The sequence below is a fragment of the Crocodylus porosus genome, unplaced genomic scaffold (assembly GCF_001723895.1).
Source record: "Crocodylus porosus isolate Cpor-Errol unplaced genomic scaffold, CroPor_comp1, whole genome shotgun sequence".
NCBI lineage: Eukaryota > Metazoa > Chordata > Crocodylia > Crocodylidae > Crocodylus > Crocodylus porosus.
In genome coordinates this window covers 11,510,853-11,532,797 of record NW_017728932.1, presented here as the reverse complement: position 1 = coordinate 11,532,797, position 21,945 = coordinate 11,510,853, and the positions used below count along the sequence as shown (strand labels likewise).

Sequence of the window (21,945 nt, the reverse complement as noted above, 5' to 3'; positions counted from 1 at the left end):
TTAAAAAAACCAAAAATATTTTATTAAAATGCGATCCTTAAGACACATCAGTTGACCCAAAGATTAGCCTGCAAGGAACTAGCACAGGGGCAGATCTTGGTTTCAATCTCGCAAACCCACTCTTTGGAGTTGCTTAGACTTATCTTGCCTCTCCCTCAAATGCATTAACACAATTTTTTTTAAAAGTGAATAAAAAACATTTGAACTAGATAAAACCTATCTTTTCATATTTAGTTTAACAGCTGCAGTTACAACTAAATAGCGAACTTCAGATGCCCTTTAGTAGTCAGAAAGGTCTCTCACAATTTAACCAGTACAGTGCAATGACAACTTGCTACACAGCTGAGTAAGACGGAGTACTTTTAAGCAATTGTGATTTTCAGGATATGAGATTATACAGCTTTTCCCCCACAGAGCATTTCTTCAACTGCAGCTATTTCAAAAGAAAAGACATCTCATATGGGGCTATTTATCTGATGTACAAAAGCTAATTTACCTACCTAATCTCCCAAAATGTTTCTATTGGCGCATCTGGATTCCATAAGTCAATGCTGTCTAACTGATGAAGAACTAGCAAGGCCTGAATTCAGAAGAGAGTAGCTTTTTTACTTCATGGAAAATAGCTTGCAAAGTACTTCAGCATAGCCAGAAAAATAGATTAAATATACATGAATCCATTGTCTGCAACATTCATTTTTAAAACAGAAAATGTAATGGGAGCAAAATATTAGAAGCAAACTTTATATGGAAAAGTAAACAATCAAGAAAAGTGCTGAAGTCATCTTTTTTTAGCCTTTACTAAATATCTGCAGTCCAAGCAGGATCATTCATCTTGCATTTAAATCCACACAGTAAAGCAAGAACACAGCAAGTTTTTGGTTTTTGTAACCAGAGTTTGGGGGCTTTAAATGTGTACGTCTTTGACCCACCTGCAAAAAATAATACAAAAGCAATCCTACTGGTATAAACATAAAACAGCAACAACGCAAAACATCTATAAGTTAAGGTCTTCCAGCAAAAGCAGGAAAGACTGACTATGATCCCTGAAGTAGCAAAAACTGAATTAAGATAAAGAATTGGGGGAATACTGGAAAAGTGTATTTCTACAACTTTTTATTTTTTAATATCCATTTGCTCTTCTTCTTCCTTCTGCATGCTAGTTCTGCTCACTTTTCACAGTTATTCCAATGGACAGTTTTCATTAGCAGAAGTGTTTAATGAAAAGCATTTTGAAACACTGGAGGATTTAGCATGTATACAAGTCATAGTCCCCAAAACTGTACTACGAAATTAACTATATGAGGTATGTATCTAAAGCCAAAAGCTCAATTGTCAAGGTAGGTACTCTTAAATAGAAGACTAATTTCTATGAAGAAATGCAGCACAGAATATTACCAAGGAATAAGCAACAACACTACCGGAACAAAATTATGTGCCCAGCCCTCATTCTGGCCAGCCCTCAAGAGAAAGGGAAATTGAATATTCAAGGCTGTCACCTCACCTTAGCTATATATATACCAGGGCATTGTGGAAAAAACTAAAATGCCTCATGCAACATCACCTACTGTTTGAAACCCCCGGTATGCAGCCAAGGAAGTTTAAAAGAAAAAAAAAAAATCAACTTGCTCTGGTACAAAGGAAGTTTTGCTTGCAGTGATATTCTACCAGCTAAACAGTTCCCCACCACCTAACAATATTCAAATTATTTTCAGAATAATACAGAACGGGAACTATTTTGAAGTAACTATGTTAAGAGAAAAGCTGATCGGTAAGGTTACTTAAAAATCAACATGCCAGATCCTCATTAAGTGCAAACTGGTATAGCCAACACTGGTCTGAGGTGGGAGAAAAGCTGCCTCGGCCCGGCCTAAGTTGTAATATCTACAGCAAATCAAATCTTTCTCAGAACTACTACAGCATGGCACAGCACACTACAGTGATAGGTGCTGTTATACCTTCATGAACTGCTCAAGTCTTTCAGGTTCAGCAGGCTTACGATTATTTTTAAAAAATAATAAAATTCTAAAGTGCCAAGAGGATACATCCTGGAATATAAATCTTGCAAATTTGGAGGCAATGACTCTTGCTGGAAATGTTATGGGCAGACTTCAGTTTAGCTACAAAAAAAAAAAAATCAACTAAGCAGGCATAGCCATTACTATACACTGCTTTACTTTTTCCTTCAATATCTTCAGGCTTTTCCATCCAAAACAGTGGAAGACAGAAATCCTACAAACAGACATATGTAATGGATCCAGTGGCACATGAGTCTCATATTAAAGCAAGCCAACAAAATTTAATGAGAACAGAGGATACCTTTCTTCTTCCCCCACACACAGAAAAGTTGAAATTTGCACTGGGAATGTATCTGAAAATCGTATATACTTAAGTGTATGAAAATATATAGATGCTTGAAGCTGAACTTGAAACTTGCTTAGAAGCATAGCTCTGATACCATAAAAAGTCTTGGAAATAAAAATCAACTGTCTTGCTTGCTAGACAACTGCAGCTTGCTCAGCTTTTCTGGTTTGAGAAGTTTACTCAGTGTAGGCAGAAGCTGCCTAGAAGTCTTGCCACATCTCCTTACCACTTGCTGAATCACCAAGCAATATAATAATTGTTATGGTCCTCTCAACTTCAACCCCTCTCGCCCCACAAAAGAAGAGGGTGAATCTCTCTCTCAAAGCCATTTAAAAGGATTGGGGAAGATGAAGGACAGATGGAGGGGTTTAAGGGTGCTCTACAATGAAGTAACAAAAACATAAGAAAATCAGTCTCAAAGACACTGATGACGAGATACTAATTAGTAATGACCTGCCATACTAAGGAATGAATGATTTTCTGAGACAGGAAAAATGTAAAAGGCAAACTCCCTACTGCACCCCTGAAAACTTTTATTTCAGTCTCTGCTATAAAACATTCAGCTGAAGATACATTTTAAAAAAAATAAATGAACCAAAGCTACTAAAACAACACAAAAGCTTGGAAACAAATTAGTACTCCAGAGCTTCTACAAAAAATCCTGATACACCTGGTAGTTGGCAAGCTAATCATCCCATGTGTGTATGCCCAGGCCTTACCTCCATGGCTTCTTGTGCTATTTCTGGCATGTTGGACTGTGGAACAAGTTGCACAAGTCCTGTAATTAATTCAGCAGTGCTACCCTGGGTCTCCGGCCCCTGCTTCCTTGGATTCTAAAACCAGAAAAATGGTTTAAAAAGTAAAACTGTTCTATAATTGGCCATATTACTTGCCATTAGAATGCATTAGCCCTTACACACCCACACAAACAGCATTTAGTTGTTTGTTTTAATTAAGTTAAGTTATCTTTGGCACTTCTTTTAAACGATCTAGAATTTTTTTTCCAAACTGAAGAGTGCAAAAACCAGGCAAAAAGTTTGACCTTGTCTATGAGACTCGATTTCATTAACCAGCAGCGAAACTGATTTTACTACAGCACATGGATGAGTTCTCAAGATGTGCATTTACCATAGCTGAAGCAAATTTCTGTCTCTGTGGACACAGTGGATCCCCATACTGGGGGCTGTTGACTCTCAAAAGACTATTTGCAAAGAACTTTACGGAATACTCATTACAGCATGAATTTAAAGCCAAATCATGACCTGATGGATTTATTTTTCTCCCTGTTTTCTTTCATGTTTCCTCTGTGACAGTTTTGGGGAAAAAAAGATGGTAGATAAGTCACCACTGCACTTCCCATAAAACATCAAAGAAAAGAATGCAGCAATAGAAGTTGGGGTTTAATTCCCTTATTTCTAGTGTATTTTTGTCTTTCTGTTCATCAAGATTTTTACCCTAATTCTTTTTACTGACATTTTCCTAATACTCTTCTCTAACCAACTTAATTCCCCCGTTCTATTCTTCATTGTTAGGTTCACTTTGCTTATTATAACTTCACTCCAGTTCTCTTTAGAACTCGATTTCCTGGTATTTCATCTGTTGCCTCTCCTTCCATATTGATCAGGACTGAGATGGCTGGCTGAGGTCCACCCATCCAGCCCACCCTGGTTCAACTCAACATTTGTCACCGATAAAAAGAAATGGACCAGAACGTCACTGATGTTTATACAAGAAGTGACAAAAGTAAGGCTGCCTTTCCCAGCTGCATAATAACGGGGTGAAAGAATGGAGTGGAGCAGTAACCTGGAGGAAGGCATGCTGTGTTTAAGCTCTTATTTTTACTCATTGTCCAGATTTTATTTTTTTGGTACTTCAGAAACTTAAGTTTGAATTTCAGCAGCGTTCAATGATCACACAAATGCCGAAAAGCTTTTCAGTATTTTTTGGAACATCAAAAGATATCACTAATGCAAGAAGTAACATTTATACTTACACATAGCAAGAGCTTTGGATCAGCATGGATCAGTTTTACCAAGGCTAATAGCAAAAACTTATAACTTCTGGTTTCCAAGTCTGTGGGTTTTTCTTTAAATTTAAGGCTTGTCATTTTCTCTCTTAATGTAAGACTCTAAGGAAAAAATATGATACCATTTGTCAGTATGATTTTTTTTTTTTTAAACACAGGAAGTTGATAATTTAACATTTTATAAAATGTAATCCTTATATATAGTCAAAAATGCATGAGGGTATAACTACTGTACACAATGGACATGTCTACAAGAGACACTACCATGCAGTGGTTTACTGCGCATTTATTTAGTACTTGTATAAGCAAGTACTAAATAAATACATGGTAACCAGACTTACTGTCCAGTAGCAACAGCAAACACTTTTTAAGCACAGCTTTTGCCACACAGTAGTAGCAAGCTACTGCGCAGTCAGCGTCTCATGTAGACATGCCCAGTACAACTAAAAATTATGCATTAAATTCAATGAAATACAGACATCATGTAATATTGTAATATAATGTTTTATATAGTATAAGTCAGCTTGTTTAAAAATATGCTATGACTTTTCTAAATGTATACTTGGCCAAAAATAAATAAGACATTGGTGAATTTAACCTGGAGATATTTAGAAAGTGGGGGAAACTTGTAGGGAATAAATTCTTCCAGAACCAGGAGGAATCAAATGGGTACACTAGTATGAAAAAAATCATTTTTCCTTTTATCCTTCAGAAAACAAAACCTCATAAAGAAAGGAACAAAATTAAAGCACAGGCATGTAAACTGACTATTTTTACTGCTAATAAAAACAAACAATTTCAGGTAAGAGCTTCTGGGTTCTCACTAATTTAATCCCATGTTTTGAGCAGTGTTATTTCTCTTCTTACAAATACGTCTTGATGCTTTCACCAGATGCTGCTGCATCATTAATAAAATGTGTAGAGTCCCCTCAACAGATGCTTAATATCAGAGAAAGTTAACTTCATCTAAAGAAATACTACTCATACAACATTCAACTTCCTCTTCTGTACCAGAGATTCCAAGGCCTCTATTCATCTGAATTCACAAGGGGGCCTCTGCAATTTAGATATGAAACATAAATGTGAACCAAATCAGATTCCGCCATCCTTATTCACAGTAAGGGAGAGAATGCATCTCTATAAAACCTAAAACCTATGCACCAAGCAAACAGGCACATCTTGCATCTTACAAATATATGGATGTTGCTAATTCCAAAAACTTTAAAATTCCAAGCATGCCCCAATGCTATAAAAATGTAGACATACCTAACACTATGCATATACTATTGTATGCTGGCTATGGTTTCTTAAACTCACTAAGAAAGAACATTTTGGCTAGATTCGACTCCTTGGAAAAAAGATTATCCCATTTGAATAGCATCTACCATAGTAAATGTTGGTTCATGGGTAGGTTTCCTGTGTGTGACCACAATGTAAGCAATAAACATATAAAATAGTTAAATCCTGGAACAAAAGATTACATGCTCCTAATTTAAATTGGACATGTGCTTACTAATTTTGTCCCATGTATCCTGTAACTGGCATTATTTTTCTTTCCTGTTAAAAACTGTTTAACTGTATTTTAATGATGGCATTTCAAATCTTTTAGCATTTTTGCTGACTATGAACAAAGCACCCCAAAGCAGGACTGCATAGCAGGTCCTTTAGAGATTTAAGCACAGCAATTAAAAGAGTAGAAAAAACTGTTCTTTGAAAAAGTGTCCTTCAAACAGGAACCCTGAAGTTGCAGGCCTTGTTTTCACTTTTCATTCAATAGATAAGCCTTTTGAACACACAGCATCAGATTAAAAGCCCATTCTTGATCTCCTCACAAGTGAAATATGGTATCGTGCAACTGATTTCACTTGAAATTTGATAATCCTAAATTACTTGGCTGAAAATTTTATTCTGATGTGAAAGATAAACTAAATCATTTGACCCACAAAACTGACAACTGTCATACAAGAGGAAACCACTAGTTATATAATAGGGCTGTGTGAAGCTTTTGTCACTGTTTCGGCGGCCAAATCTCCAAATCCAAATCGAATCAGGAGACCCTTTAATCTCTCTGAAATCGGAACCCTCCAAATCGATTCGGAGAGGTTCGGCGAGTCACACATAGACAAAGCTTTAAATATTTTTTCTATGCATCTCAAGGTACCAGGCGGCTTGTGAATGCTGTGATGCCGGGGCGGGTCCCACAGGACCGCGGGGGTGCTCCCCAGTGCACTCAGCAGCAGACCCGGAAATGGACCAGAAGCCCTTCCGGTCCACCAGGGAGCACGCCGCCCTGCCCCTCCCCACACTCCCCCAGCTCAGCAACTGGTGCCTTCTGGGTCTGGGGGGGCACCCAGGGTCCCCCTGAGGCTCATCAACAAACCAGGGGGGCACAAGGAGGCCCTCCTGTGCACTTGGCGGCAGACCCATTACTTCTGGTCCACTTCTGGGTTCACCGCCAAGCACGCAGGGGACCCCCCTCCCACACACACCTTCCTGTGGGACGCTCCCATCTGCCCCAGCATCGCAGCGTCCACGAGTCACACAGGTACATCGAGGTATGTAGAAAAAACATTTAAAGCTGCATCTATGGCCAAATCACTGTTTCTCTGCATCAGCACTGAATCTTCAGATTCAAATCTGGCTGAATCAAATCGGGGACAGTGATCCAAATCAGCGAATCGAGTCACTGTCCCTGATTCAGGACTAATCCGAATTGGACACGGCCCATTTCGCACGTCCCTATTATATAATTATAGTTTTCATGACTTCCAAAAAGAAAAGCACAACAGAAAAGAAGCCTTTTAATTAAATCTCATCTGTGAAATGATCTGTTCACTTGATACAGTCAAAAAGTGAAGCAAAGCAAAAAGACGGAGACGGGAGGTGACTGCTTTCTACAAATACAGCGAGTGGGATAAACATCAGAACAGGAAAGGAGCTATTTAAGCTAATGGACAATACTGGCACAAGAGCAAATGGGTATAGACTGGCCATGAATAAATTTAGGCTGGAAATTAGAAGGTTTCTCACATTCAGAGTGAGGTTTTAGAACAGCCCTCTCAACAGAACAGAGGAGCAAAAACCTCGCATTTTTAAGATGGAGCTTGATCAGTTTATGAAAGGGATTATGACATGACTGCCTGCAATAGTACTGGACTGTGACCCACGAGGTCCCTTCCAGTCCTATGTTTTTATGCAAGACATGCTACATATTCCATCTGAAATGAAGTGATGTGACTACAATGGTAACTATCCACAGAGAAGTCAAAGAAAATGAAGGCTTTTCTGTGGTAGTTACAATGGGTCATACTTACAGCAACAGAGGCCCACTGCCATGCAAAACAGTGACTGGTTGGCATCTGATCATGTGAGCGACAGCAGCCAATAAAAGCAGAAAATAAGAAGCAGAAGACAAAGCACCACCAATCAATGTCAGAGTCGCCATGTACAGTACCCTTCCTATTTTCTCAATAGACGAATATATATACAGTTACAGTATTCAACAACTTTCACCTAAAGCTGTTCTAATCACTCTTTGAAATTATACCTAATAATTAGGTATACTTCATTTTCATGTAGCATTTAGGCCTTCTGCTAAAGTAAGCATCTTGAACATGGTATCTTTGCAATTCAGAAAAGCAATGAATTAATTCAGCACAATATAGAAAACCCTCAATTCGGAATTGAAGAAGTACAGCGGAGATGCTTCTGACCTTCTTAAGAGGCATTCAGATATAATATTACAAACTAATCTATGCTATATATTGAAGTTTTGTTGGGTTTTTGTGGGGAGGGTTTTGTGGGGGGTAAAGAAAATGATTAATGTACACTTCATTTCAAAATGCTTGACGATATCTATTTCTGGGCTGTCACTAGGACCAAACAGTCAACATGCTGAAGAGAAAGCAAGCAGGACAAGTGGGGAAAAAAATAAAGTAAAAACTCCTGCTGATCAACATAGAAAATACAGCAGTTACTATGGTGTATTCTACTGTTTAATAATAGAAGAAATGTTTCTGATTATGCACAAAGGGTCATGCTGCCCAGACCTGAATCCAGCATGACAACTTAAAAGGGTAGTTAGACTGCATTACAGATGAAAGGTTATTTCTCTGTTGTCAGTTTCAAAACAGCACAAAAACGAAGGAACAATCATCATGAACTGTTTCAGTAAAAAGCCTTTGTCAAAATACAAAATATTGCAAGGTTTACAGAGCATGTACAGCTCTCTGTTGCTTCAGGGATTGTTACATTTTGCTCTATTTTCCAGACTAAAGTTGATGAATAAAATAGCAGGAATGGAATGGAGACACAGAAAAAGCAATGGGGAAGAAACAAAACTTAAAACACACAAGCCCAAACCTTACCGGGGTCATCCGAATTGTCGCGTGAGTCCCACAACCCTGTATAGCTTTATGAAGCGTTTCACTGAACATGCTGCGGAGTTCCACAGAGTGACAGTAAACAGCATCAATCTTGGGCCACCAGTCCAGTGCAGACTAGGAAATACACATTTTGTTAGCGTCACTGTCTAAAGGAGCAAACAGGATACACATGTGGTCCCCTTAAATTTTTTAAAAATCTCTTTTCAAAATAGCTACAGCCTTGCGCACACATGGCAAATGCAACTAATGTAACGGAGCTGCAGGAAGAAAGAGGGGGGGAAAAAAGAAGCATTAAATTATTTTGAAGAACATGAATAAAGTCTTGAAAGAAGATTTGTTAATTCTCTCCTCTAACTAAGCACTCAATCTGTAATACCTGCTTAGATTATATTTCACACAAAATAATTTAAAGTGTAGTTGGTTACTACACTGTCTCCTTTATGATCTGCCACCTCGTACATACAACAAACCGTTACAGAAATTAACTGTGAAAGGGCTCACGCCAGAAGAAATACAGAATAAGTGAATAATACTTTTAACTTCACTGTTCAATCATGCACTCAATTCACTAGAAACTGAAACATACTGAAAGCTAGCAAGATTTCTGGAGAACATAAACAGTTGCTAACTTCTGTTAAGCTTTATTGCATGACATATTAACTGTAGTATGGAAAGCAAATATTTGCACAACAAATTGCAGCAAATTGCATGAAAATTCTTTGCACCTTGTTGTTGCAAAGAAAAATTACTCCCACAGTCACCTCATCCTGACTCCCTAGTATACCAACTTATTTCTACATCCTAGAACTTGATGCCATGGCCTGACTTAGATGCTTATCTATATTAAGACTTTTGTATTATTCTCAGGCCAAATTTCTCTCAGAATGGTAACAAGTTCTAAGTTACGTAAGTGAATTTAAGATGACTGTTGAGTATTAGAAGAAAACCGAATAGCAATTTAACATTGCCATTCCATTCATAAACATTATAAAAGCAAACGGTTGCATTTTAAGATGTGCAGTGGCATATTTACATGAGCAACTGCAAACCCTGAGAATGCTATTGTGGTCTTTTCTTTTTTTCTTTTTTTTTTTTTTTTTAACTGGACTCAGAAGCTGTTCCCCCAAATCATACCTTTAAATTGTTAGTTATATATAATACTGTACAGATATATGGATTTAATCAACATAACATCCCACCCTTCTTTACTTCCTGTAGTGAGGCCACCTTAAACACTATGGAAATAACGGTAAGAATATAATGCAGCAGGTCATACAAAAATGAACACAATCTATTTAAACAAAAGCCAGACAACTTGCTCATATATCTTTCATCTTTTGCAGTCATCATTTCAAGATCAGAGTATTTTAGACTCCAAAACCATCTCCGGAAACAACTCGGCAAAGAGATTACGGAAGCAAGCCAAATTAATGAAGTGTTGCTAATTAAGATCCAATTTCAGATGCAACTGTCTGCAGCAGGAGACATGTTCCTTTTGAAAAAGGGTTCACCTCCATGCCCCTACTTCACTAGGTCAGAATGACATCAGTGTTTATATTTGTTTCTACCTTGTGCTTTCTTTGTCTTTTGTAGGAAGAGTGAGTTATTGCAAAAGATCTTATTTCCTGCTGGATTTGTGCTTCATTAGAAGCTACTTTCAAACATGCAAAAAGTACAGGTCACATATCAAAGACAGAGAAGCATGCCTAAAGTTCTGTTTTAGCATGAAAGTCGAAAAGGCTCAAATTCAGCCTCAGGGCAGTTCCCAATCCATGCATGGGCACATGGTCTATTCTACCAAATTTAAGCAAACTGCTTTTTATTTAAAAGGATAAGATAAATCCAAGTTCAATGTGTAGTTTTGTTTCTTTAACATGGCAATCAAATTTCAAGTTTCAGTGAAGAAAGGGGCTACTTACAGGAGGTCTGTGAAGAAAAGCTCAGGAGTAGTTCTCGAGGAACTTGCATGGCTTTCCTGCAGAGCACAGTGCTGGCAGAGATGGGTGGCATTCAAAGTTGGAGTTTGTAGGGCTGAAATGTACTAACATCTACTTGGACTGGATTCAACTCTGCTCTAGGAGGTTTTACTTCTTCAAAAAAAATGCTGCCTTGCCTTTTTACTCCATACCAAGTCCCCCCAGCTGTTCACTGCAGCCACCTGTTGTCATTTATCTTCGATTGTAAACTCTTAAGCTTCTTGGGACAGGAAGCATTTGCCTAAGCACAACGGAGCTCTGGTCTGTGTCTGGGGCCCCTAAACACTGCCATGCTACAAGTAAGAAATTTGCTTCCCCGGGAAGGCTGCACTGAAAAGAATAAAAGGATTGGGGAAGTAAAGGAACTGCTGTAATGAGACTGCTATACTTACTTGTTATGCAATAGTAACATGAAAATTACAGGCACATGTAATACAAAAAGGAGCAAAATAAAACTTATATTTTTATCCTGACATTTCTGCACATTTAAACTGAGCTGGAGACACCTAAAAGGGGAAACTAACCTAGGAATGGATGAACAGAGGGGATTGAATTGCATTGCTTATTAATGAGCAAACCCTGCTGCCTGTGAAGGAATCAGTAGCATGAGACTGTTGAGCACTGTTTAAACTCCTTCCATATCAACAGCTGGACTCCTAATCAGAAATCACAAATCTCTGGATTAATTAAGCCTTTTGAACACACAGCCTCAAATTAAAAGCCCATTCTTGATCTCATCTCAAGTGAAATGTGGTATTGTCCAACTGATTTCACTTGAAACTTTGAAACTTGATTTTACTTTCATTTTGAAACTTACATTTGTGATTATTCGGTGAAGTGAATTTACCAAGACATAATGAAATGGTGATGGGGAATTCTGCGCCAAGCAGATCTAAAAGAAAAAAAAAAGGCCATTTATGAATACTGTTAATCTTTAACAGCTCTCGGATCAGATCAAGCAGAACATCGGAAATTGTTAGGTTGTTAAAAAACAATGGCAATACTAAAACAACACTAAGAATGGCATTTTTAAGTATGTCTAACCAGTTAAGAACAGATTTTATTGTACAATTATTTATGAATTTCTAGATGCTGCTAGCCCAACCCTGATGTCTACATCATCAGGAAAAACTGCTTTTCTGAAAAGAGAGCCTCACCTTAAAATGTTGGTTATTGTGGGGGTTTATGCGGAAGCAGGAAACTAAGCAGTCAATCATAAGATCCACATCTGCATTCTGATTACCTCTTGAGAATGGCTTACTGGGATTAAACAGCAAGTTCTAGACAAAAAAAGGTTTGGGCATGGAGGTTACTGCTTTTCAATTCTAATATACCAATACATTTACAAAAGTCAGAGAACAGACTGCTCTCTCCTAACACTTGCACTGTAAAAAAAAAAAATCTGCTTAATACTTGTTGTTTCTTAAACTTGTTAATGTTTTAACTAGGTTAATATTAACTAAACATTAATAAACCTGAAGAAAGGATCTACATTAAGCATGGATTTTCATAGACAGTATCTTAACTAATGAACACTAACCAGGAAATTCAGAGTGAAAGACTAGCCCCCTTTATTTTTAATGAACCCATTTAGTCACTGCAGGGTGTCCGTTGATGGATTCATTACTTGTTGTATTACCTACAGTTAACAGGATGCTCTGAAAGTAAAAAATGGGCAGGTTTGAGCACTACAGGACAGTGCTTGCAGGACACTGGTTGCACGAAAATAAAATCCCCCCGTTCTCTCAACCATGCCGCATTTAGTGGAAATGAAATGTATCAAGTCAACAGGCAGAGCAGCATGTGAGATACAATTAAGGACTGCAAATAAACTGCAATAGAAGAGAAGTTCTAATATTAGAAGACATAGAGCTTTCTGATAAAGGAGTCTTAAAAAACACTCCATGAAAAGACACAGAGGTCCTCATAAGCTCCAAGTCTGAAGCTTCTCCTCTTTACCTTGAGATCTACCACCATGGACTGCACCAGAAGGAAAATGACAGAGTTATCCTCCCAGTTGATGTATGTAGATGCTTTGCACAGTTTAACACAAGCAATAGCAGCACTTTCAGTCAGTTGTCTGCTCCCACCATGGCCTGCCAGCGCTTTCCTGAGGTTGTCCAGAAACAGTTTCTGCAGAATTCAAATGTACCAACCCAAAAGAGAAAAAAAAAAAGTTATAACCCCTTTGGTGAGCTCATGACAGAGCTTTTATAGCTTTAAGTACATGCCTTTAAAAAACATATTCCAGACATTTAGCGAGGAATCAGGAAAAGAAGGATATTGGGGCAGTGAAAGAAACTCAAGTATTTGATTTGAATGGTATTATCTAATGTTTCAAAATACTATGGTTAATCAGTTTAGAAAAGTACATTTTATTCATTACAGAACTTAATTTTGGACCATTTGCAGTTGTGTTAAGGTATTATCATGCGTTCGGTTTTATCGTGGTTGGCCCGGATGCTACAGAAACAGATGACTGCCACTATTTAACTGCAAAATTCTGTAGCCACATCAAATTCTATTCCTTTTGTAGTATTACATTTGTAAGCTACATATTCATATATCACAAAAACAAAGCAAGTACAACGTAGGCACACTAAAAGTAATGCTACACTTGACTAAAGCATGCAGGGCAGAATATGAGGATTGAAAACTCTTGACAGTTCTTTGGTCTCAAGGCTGACAGGGCTGAGTGCTTAGGTAAAATTTTGTTTAGCACCTCCATAAGCAAGTGACTTATTGCTCTGCACCAGAATATCTATGTAACCTTTGTCAAGCAGAAAATGCATATTACACAAGGTTTTGAGGATGGGGAAAGCAAAAGGTTAAGTAAGGTCCTCAAGACCTCAAAACTCCATGTAGCATGCCACTACAAAGCACTTCTATAACTTGGATGTCTACTGACTAAGACAACATTTTCTTCACCTTGTTTATTTTGGTTTCTTCCACCACATCCTTAGCTATATCTTGGATGATCTCTGGACACAGGACGAGAAGAATGATTTGCAGTGGCCAAACTGCTGCTTTCCGCTTTGTGCTTTCGGCAAAGCCATCCACCAAGTCAAACAACTTCTCTGCACAGTCTACGTTTAAAAACACCCACATGACTACCAAAGAGTTGAAAAAATAACATTAAAATACCCTGCTACGTTTAGCTTACATTTGCTGTTTGGCAAAGAACATTACCACTCAAAGGAAAAAGGACTACAAACATTAGGACTTAGGTTCCATAAACAAAAGAAATAAGAACAGGAAAGCTGAACACATAATTTATGCATTAAAACTACTGCTATGTGGTGTTTCAGACATGCACACTATCCACGAAAGAGAAATGCTATGCAAGGGCTAGGTACTGCCTGAAGAAAAATTAAGAAATGAAAGAGACAGGGCAATTCAAATGCCTAAGACAAAAAAAATGAGTGATCATAAACCCTATGCCATAATGCACTGTAATTTGCATGCACAAATGTTAAACATATGCTTTAAATATTTCGCCTTTTTTTAAATGATTGAGGAGTCATTCTTTTTCTGAATGATCAGTTCACTAAGTGCTAGTATAATTTAAGTGGAAAATATGCTCATGCACAAGTGACATCGGCTGCTTGCAGACGTTAAAATAACAAAAACAAAAAACACACCCCACCACTCCCCTGCACAACATGCTTTACCAGCCTGCTTCAGCCTGGCTCTACAGCGTCTGTATAGATTGGGCCTTTTGGCACCTCTAGTTAAGCGGATTCAATCAGCTATTAGAAGAAAGCACCCAAAAAGCCCCACAAAAGCACCCAATCCGTACAGACATCAGTTTAGCCAGGTCCAACTAACACGCTGCCTCTTCTGGGCATATGCTGGGCCCAGAATGGGAACATGCCAAGTTTAAAGTAAAGTGCCATTTTTTGGGTTTTTTAATGTCTGCAAGCAGCCATAAATATTAACATGTGCATACAGAAGCAACAGATCCTTCGACCTGTATTCAGAGTTCAAACCCATACTTTTCCTGTGGAATAAATGGAAACTAAAAGGATCCCTTGAGTATCCGTATATGCAGAAAACCTGACACAAAGTTTGAGGATGAGGTAGAAAGGGAAAAAACAAAACACAGATGGGAAGTAGCCTGGATTGGTCTACACAGAGGAAACAGTTGTGTTTTGCAACCATGTCTGACCTTGCCATTGTGGCTACACTGGGCTGTTATGACTTTGGAAAGCATTTACACATGTGCTTTGATCTACTCTTATTCAAGAAGAGACTTAACACAAAAGGTCTAAGTACCCATTCTGAGGTCAGGATGGCATACTTTCTCTGTATCGGGGCTTAATGTGTATTTGTAAACCCATTATTATATGTTTACAAGGTACACTTTGCATTCTTGTGCTGTTTACTTATGTGCACCAAAATAAAGGTCTAAAGGAAAACATCCAGACCCCACCTCTTACCACCCACTTCCACTTGTGGGTCAGGGAAACAAGCAAGCATACATCTTTTTCTGTGCTGCCAAAGGAGACAAAAAAGCATCTCTCCTGCCCCAAAAGCAAGGCACATTCAAAATTCATTGACACTGCTAATTCTCAAAGTAAATGGGGGTGGGGTGAGGGGGCAGTGATAACTTAACCTGACAAATCCACATCAGCTTTCAAAAACTACATATTAAAGTGGCTGGTTATTCCTTACCAGCCATATCAGTCTGTGGTGTCTGGTACAGTTTAGTGAATTCATCAGGATAGTTTTCCACCCAATTCCAAAATGCCTACAAAAGACAAGGCAACACATCTTTAAGCATACGTAACCATCTGTTTAAGAAATAAATTCAATTTAGGAAATCAATTTCTAGGGGCAAAGAGATGTTATTCTACCCTTCAGAGTCAGCAGGCACTGTTTTTATAGTGTCATTTAATTTCACCACCCACCCAAAAAACGGTAACTTTCCTGTAAGTTAGAGGTGTCAAAACAGATGATTTGCTGTGTAAACTATGCTGCTTTACAGGTTCCCAAATTAAAAGATAGAATGAGCCTTCAAATCAATAACTGAGGAACAATGTGAAAAAATTCAGGCCCAAATATAACAATGGTAAAATACTTGCCTTTTCAAGACTGTTAATAACAGCCAGTTGAGCTACTTTCTTTAGGGCTTTAAACTTAAACACTGTCTCTGAAACAATAAAATATTTCAGTATTTGTTAAAAGGGTTTTTCCTTCAAACCAAGTGTAGAGTATGCATTAATTCATCCTAATAAGGTATCTAAAGGGCCAAATAGCTGGAGTTTTTTTAAACCTTTAAACAAATTATAACATTAATGGCTTTAGCACATGATATTATTTTGAAACCAATATACATAGCAACAAGCACCTTTATGCAAATACAGACACACCAATTTAACTATACCTAGGTCTAGCAGCATAAAATTATGTAGATCAGCCTTTACAGATACAGGTTCAGATCTCAGCCTACCTTGCAATAGTCGTTTTAGTTTTGCACAGTCCACACTGATGTACTGTAAGAGTTCGATATCGTGAACATCAGCGTTATCTTCCGAGCACACAGTCAGCTCCTGTAATCTAAAAATATGAAAAGTAATTTACCAAAACAAAAGGTGTCAGCAGTGCTCATTTCTACAGTGTTAAACCTGTGAATATTAAAGGCATCAGGACAGGATCCTCTCCTAACTCTTAAATGGAACTTAGTTAGACTCAGGAATTGAAAGTAAAACTTGGATAATAAAAAAGTTAATTTCATACAATATTTTCCTTTCATTGCCTTAGAAAAAATTGTTTCAGAGATTACATGCTCAACACTCCAAGCTATTAGCCAGCTTCCAACACCATCTGTTGATATGTATATTTACAAAGCATTTTACCGTATGTCCTCTAGCTATTTACTGTGCTATAGATGCAATCAATATTGCCTTTCACCTGAAAGTACCAACCTTCCTGGCTGATGGAGCCTTTAGGCCAACATCCCTGAAGAGCAAATATGTTGCTTTATACTTGAGCTAGAACATCTGGACAATAATCACCAGCACTCATTGGGTCCTAAGGGACCTGTAGCAGCCCTCTTCAACTAAAAGGAGGGCCAGGTTTTCTTGTCCCTAGTGAAACTCAATTTGTTTTAATCACATCAGTTTAAGCACAATGATAAGTTGGTAAATTTCTTCCCTCGTTTTTCGATGATGACTTACTAAACACTGTCCCAGATCACAAAGTCCTAATAACTAAATCATATGCTCCTGCACGTTAAGTATGGCCACGGTCTGTTCCAAAGCTACAGATGTGTATTTGACATGATATGCGATTTCTAGCACTACACACAAAAGCAGTCTTCATTTCATCAATAGGGGGAAAATTTAACAGCCCACGCTGGGAATGAGAAGGTCCCTGATGATGTGCTTTACATGCCAAAAATCCCCCAGCTGCTGTACAAGGCCTAGAAATATGCCTAAACAGGAAGCACGGGTCAAAAGATCAGCAATGTTAACTGTTGGCAGGCTGACCCCTGTGGAGATCAGCAACAATTGGCCAAATGTTTAACCATTTCTGTACCAGCCAGGTTGAAGTGAAAGACAGGACTGTGTGGGGAAAAAAAGTGAAGTCCAGCTAAGCTTCAATTTCAAAACCAAGCAAGGAGTAAAAAAAAAAAAAAAAAAAGCTTTCAGAGCACAACCTCTAAACTATAGCGCAGATGTATGAACAAATGCAGATTAAAGAACTATATGCAAGACTAGGTTAACTGTTGCCTGTGTAATACATGGGAAGAATTATTTCCTACTGCAAAAGAAATTGAATGTAATCCACTCACTTAGCAAAAACCACATCCTCCATGCTGGATGCCAAGTCCAGGTCCTTAAAACTAAGGCTATTAAAACCCTTTCACATTTGAGGAAAAAATGAGATTTCAGTGAATTAAATGTTTACCTAGTTAGTTTTCTGAAATGGGAATGCACCTGCTTTCAAATGTTCTGGAAGGTCTAATTATATAGGGTGCACAATTTCTTATTTCAAGTAGACTGTATCGAAATAGCTCAGACTGGCACATCTGTTGCTGTCCAACACGAGCAAGGTAGCACAGGATCCAATTTTAACAGACCTCTTCCTAGTTATAATCATCCTACACAGGTAAGCGTTAAGCCATTTCATACAAGTTTCAAAAGTACCTAAAACAACTGCCTCAATAAAAGTTTACTAGGCAACTTTCATGGGCTTGCAAAGGACAAAGGCACCAGCGCTAAGGATAACTTGTAAAAAGGGCAGAGGAAGGGAACCAAAAATTAGAGATCTAGAATACATACAAGGACAGATTGGAAGAACTGGGATTATTTAAGTCTAAAGAAGAATAAACTGAATGTGATTTGATAACAATCTTCATGAACCAAAACGGTTGTTACAAAGAGGATGGTAATCAAGTATTTCCCATGTCCACAGGAGACAATAAGAAGTGGCTTAAATTACAAGGGATATGTATTAGGATATCAGGAAGAAATGTCTAACCATGAAGGCGATTAAGCGCTGGAACAGATTGCCTGGAGATGTGGAGTCCCCATCACTGAAAGTTTTAAGTGCAAGATTAGACAAACACTTGACTAAGACATTTTAGGCAGAAATGTTCCCGTCTTCAAGAGGCTTAGACAAAATGACCTCCTGAGGTCCCTTCCAGGCCTATTTCTCTAAGGTTCTGTGTCTAAAAATAAATTAATCTAGCATGCAGAAAACCAGCTATAAGGTAACTTTTTATCAGCTGGAAGTTAAGCAAAGTTCTGGAATAAGAAAGGAATTTTATTCAGACAATTAACATTCTTGTTAAACACAAATACCCCACTAACATTTAAAAGAGTTTTAATATTTTCCAGATCAGAAAACCTGCAGTTCAAGGCAGAGCTTTATTTTCAACTCCGTGGATTAAATCCAAGCAATTCTTATAGTAGCTGATAAATTTCTAACCCACTGCATAAGCGATACCATCCACGCACTCACCTGGTGGAAATGCGGCTAAAGACAGCATTAAAGTTATTGCAACTGAGAGAGAAAAGAACCCCAGAGGCAGAATTGCGAAGCTCGGCTGCATGTTGGTTTCCTTCACGGAAGGTGTGGATAAAGTGGCATATTTCTGGCAGCAACTGTTTGACCAGCATCGTCTCATCTAGCCGCATGGTGTCCTTTGGTTGCTAAATTAGAAACATCTTGTTAAGATTTCCTGAAACTCCATTTTGCAGCTTTACATGCAGAAATGTTATCTAGTCACTCCCATCGAAGGGAAAAATCTGAACCTCTTGCTTTATACACACTACTTTACCTTTGCAGGTATGTTTCTAGAAGCTGTAAGTCCCAGTTAGTTGCTTAGTACCATTAAGTATTGACTGGATTATCAAAAATTTTTCAAGCAAAAAATCTGAATGCTTCAAAGGATCAACTCCCTCTGTAGAGAGAGGGTTCAGCCTCTGGATGCTTAACAGGACTGAAATGGTCCCCAAGGCCACTTCAACCTGCATAACACAGGAGAAGGGCAACTGAGTGATCCTTGCTCAGCTAATGAGGATAAGATGAAAACCTAACCCCTTCCTCCACCCAACCTCGCCCACCCCAAGTACTCTCTCAGTTTTTTGGCTGCTCCATCTCTCCAAGTAGGGAGAGAAGAGTAGACAGAAAAGAGGGTGCTCCCCTACTGACTCACAGTATGAATCCAGACAAGAAGGATGGCTAGACCTTCCTGTAGGAGAAAATCCTTTTTCCCAATCTGCACAGTATGAGACAAGGAAACTATTTTACAAAGAATGTGAAGTGCAACTTTGCTCTACTAAGAACCAGTCTTGACAGAAGGGTCAGTATTTAAAGCTTTCTAAAATTCTACCAGTGAATTTACAATAGGGAATTGGGAAGTTGCAGCCACTCCCACTCGGTTGACCTGAGTCTTGTTGCCATGAGAACTTGGTGAAACATTAAGCAAGAAATGTCTGAAGACATCACAGAACACAACTCTCTTTTTATACAACTTTGGTTCCATCTTATTAAATGTATACTGGCTCAAACTGCTTATTTGAACTGACAAAGCAAGAAGCACAGTACAATTTTAAGCTATTAAAAGAAATGTCATCATGTACATGAAGAACACTGGGGTTTCCAAAAGTTTGGATTTTGGCATGTGTACCCTTTAAAGAAAAGAATTCAGGAAAGTTTGACAAGTCTAAAGCACAAAACATTACAGGAAGAAAAGTAAAGAACAATACATTATGGGCTTAAAGTTGAAACCTACTCTGTGATGTGCATTTACCTATATCTCATTGTTCATGCATTTGAAACAGAGCATTTACGTTGAATAAAAGTACTTACTACATTGACAAATCAAATCCTAGTGTGTTTAAAGTGAAAGATCTTCTAAAGCCGGCACAACAGAATTGCAAGCTTACATGATTTCATTACATCCATCCATCCTGAGTTCAAAAGCAATCCCTTTCTGGTTAAAGGAATAAAGTAGAAACTCAAAAGATTTCACCCAAGCTAAAGTTTGTCTTTGCAATTATACAACTTTGCAGAAAGAACTGTACAACTGTTTTTATCCCAAAGGTAAAAGCAAAGTGCCTCTCAGCACAGATTTGAATGACATAGGAAAGTTTCTGTGGAAACCTCAAGACTGGACTCCCACTGGAAGTTTGTACAAGGTTAACTAATGTAAACTAGGAAACACCTGCAAAAGTAATCTTTAGTATGGTGATAGCAAAGGTTTCTGTCTGTGTATACAGTTACACAAACCAAAATAAAATTACATCAACAAATGAAAGTTGCAAGAAACCTCTGCCTCATTTAAGAAAAGTGGGCTTCCATAAACTTTAATAAGGATTTTTATTTTCATTTAATCCATGTACTACTCTACACTGATTGTAAAGCTACCCTTTAATTTTTTTATACTGTCTGAATTGTGACATGAAAGGATTTTATTATTTTGTTGGTTAACCTACTTAGAAACTTTCCACATACACAGATCCAGTAGAAACTTCGCACTAGGATCTGTTTCTACACCAAAGTCTGTCTCTTATGAACACAACAGTTGGTTTGAGTTGAGCTGTTTGCTACTAATTTTTCATATGAATTGCCACAGAGAAAAAAGCAGTAGCATTAAGAGTTCTGCAAGAGGAGGAAGCAGAGGGCAGGCCAGTCTTGAAAGCTTTTTGGGCTCCTTAAGTTGAACATTGAGACATTTTTAATCATAGTTACCTACTACATATTAGGAAGGAGACAAAACATTTTATAATTCATTCTTATTTTATCACTTGCACTAATGTTTCAATGCACAGAAGTTTTTTTCCCTAACATTAATAGCTATCCTGTTATGTGACATAAATTGCTTCCAATTTTAGTAGCAGCTAGCACACAACCCTATGTATGACTTCCGCTTTCTGTTTACGTCGGATTTACAAACTTAGGGTTAATGACAACTCACCCCTGCAAGACATTTTTCCAGTGTATCCAATATAATCAGCTGAGAGAGATATAAATTCTTTTCAGCAGCTTCTCCAAATATCCTCTAGAAGAAAAGATGCAGATTTAGCTCGATGTATAACGTGTAGATTATGCTAAAAATTAGAGGTAGGTGGGGGTTAGGTAGCACAATAGGTTTATGTCCTAGCCAATCAACCTTCAGAGCTCTGGGTACAAACTTGGAAACAGGACAAACAAAAGGAAATTAACAGCTATACCTTAACTGCTGCCCAAAAGTATCACAACAGTTTTGACATGATTAACTTGTATTGCACCAAGAGAACCATAGAACAGCATGCCTGGAGGTGAACTAGCAACTGAAGTGGGGAGCCCAGCCAGCCCCTCACTTTCATGAACCTAAAATCCAGCCAAACAACAAAGGCTACACTTCTCTGGAAGTTAATCCAGTACCTAATACTGTTCATCTCTTCATTTCTTCAGTACTTTAGTTCACTGCTAATGTCACCTAACACAACTGAGCTTCCACAAATCTGTAGCTTCTCAATGGTGCAACTGCTGCAAAATTTAGCACAGACCCACAGGAAAAAGTTCACATAATACTAGAACCTAAAAGCAGATGCTGCATTTTAAATCTGGGACACAAGACTCCATTTGTCAGGTATTTACCCTAGCATCCGATTTCACTACCAGCTCCCATGGCCAATTATGTCAATATTTGGACTGGAACAGAAGAACAAAGCAGAGAAAGGATACCCAAAAATACAACTGG

The 21,945-nt window shown here is 38.1% G+C and overlaps 1 protein-coding gene across 3 annotated transcripts in view; it reads right to left on the bottom strand.

The window, feature by feature from the left end:
• The window catches only part of NF1 (neurofibromin 1), a 141,073-nt gene that overhangs the window by 106,003 nt on the left and 13,125 nt on the right, over positions 1–21,945 (bottom strand). For all 3 annotated transcript variants that reach the window (XM_019545599.1, XM_019545597.1, XM_019545598.1), the window contains exons 3-15: positions 21,178–21,261; positions 18,717–18,907; positions 16,201–16,307; positions 15,833–15,900; positions 15,423–15,498; positions 13,677–13,834; positions 12,708–12,881; positions 11,906–12,028; positions 11,566–11,640; positions 8,755–8,886; positions 4,355–4,489; positions 3,081–3,194; positions 501–580 (exon numbers count right to left, since the gene is read on the bottom strand). In XM_019545599.1, coding sequence (XP_019401144.1) covers positions 501–580; positions 3,081–3,194; positions 4,355–4,489; positions 8,755–8,886; positions 11,566–11,640; positions 11,906–12,028; positions 12,708–12,881; positions 13,677–13,834; positions 15,423–15,498; positions 15,833–15,900; positions 16,201–16,307; positions 18,717–18,907; positions 21,178–21,261 — 1,517 coding nt within the window. The remainder of the gene's footprint in view (positions 1–500; positions 581–3,080; positions 3,195–4,354; positions 4,490–8,754; positions 8,887–11,565; positions 11,641–11,905; positions 12,029–12,707; positions 12,882–13,676; positions 13,835–15,422; positions 15,499–15,832; positions 15,901–16,200; positions 16,308–18,716; positions 18,908–21,177; positions 21,262–21,945) is intronic.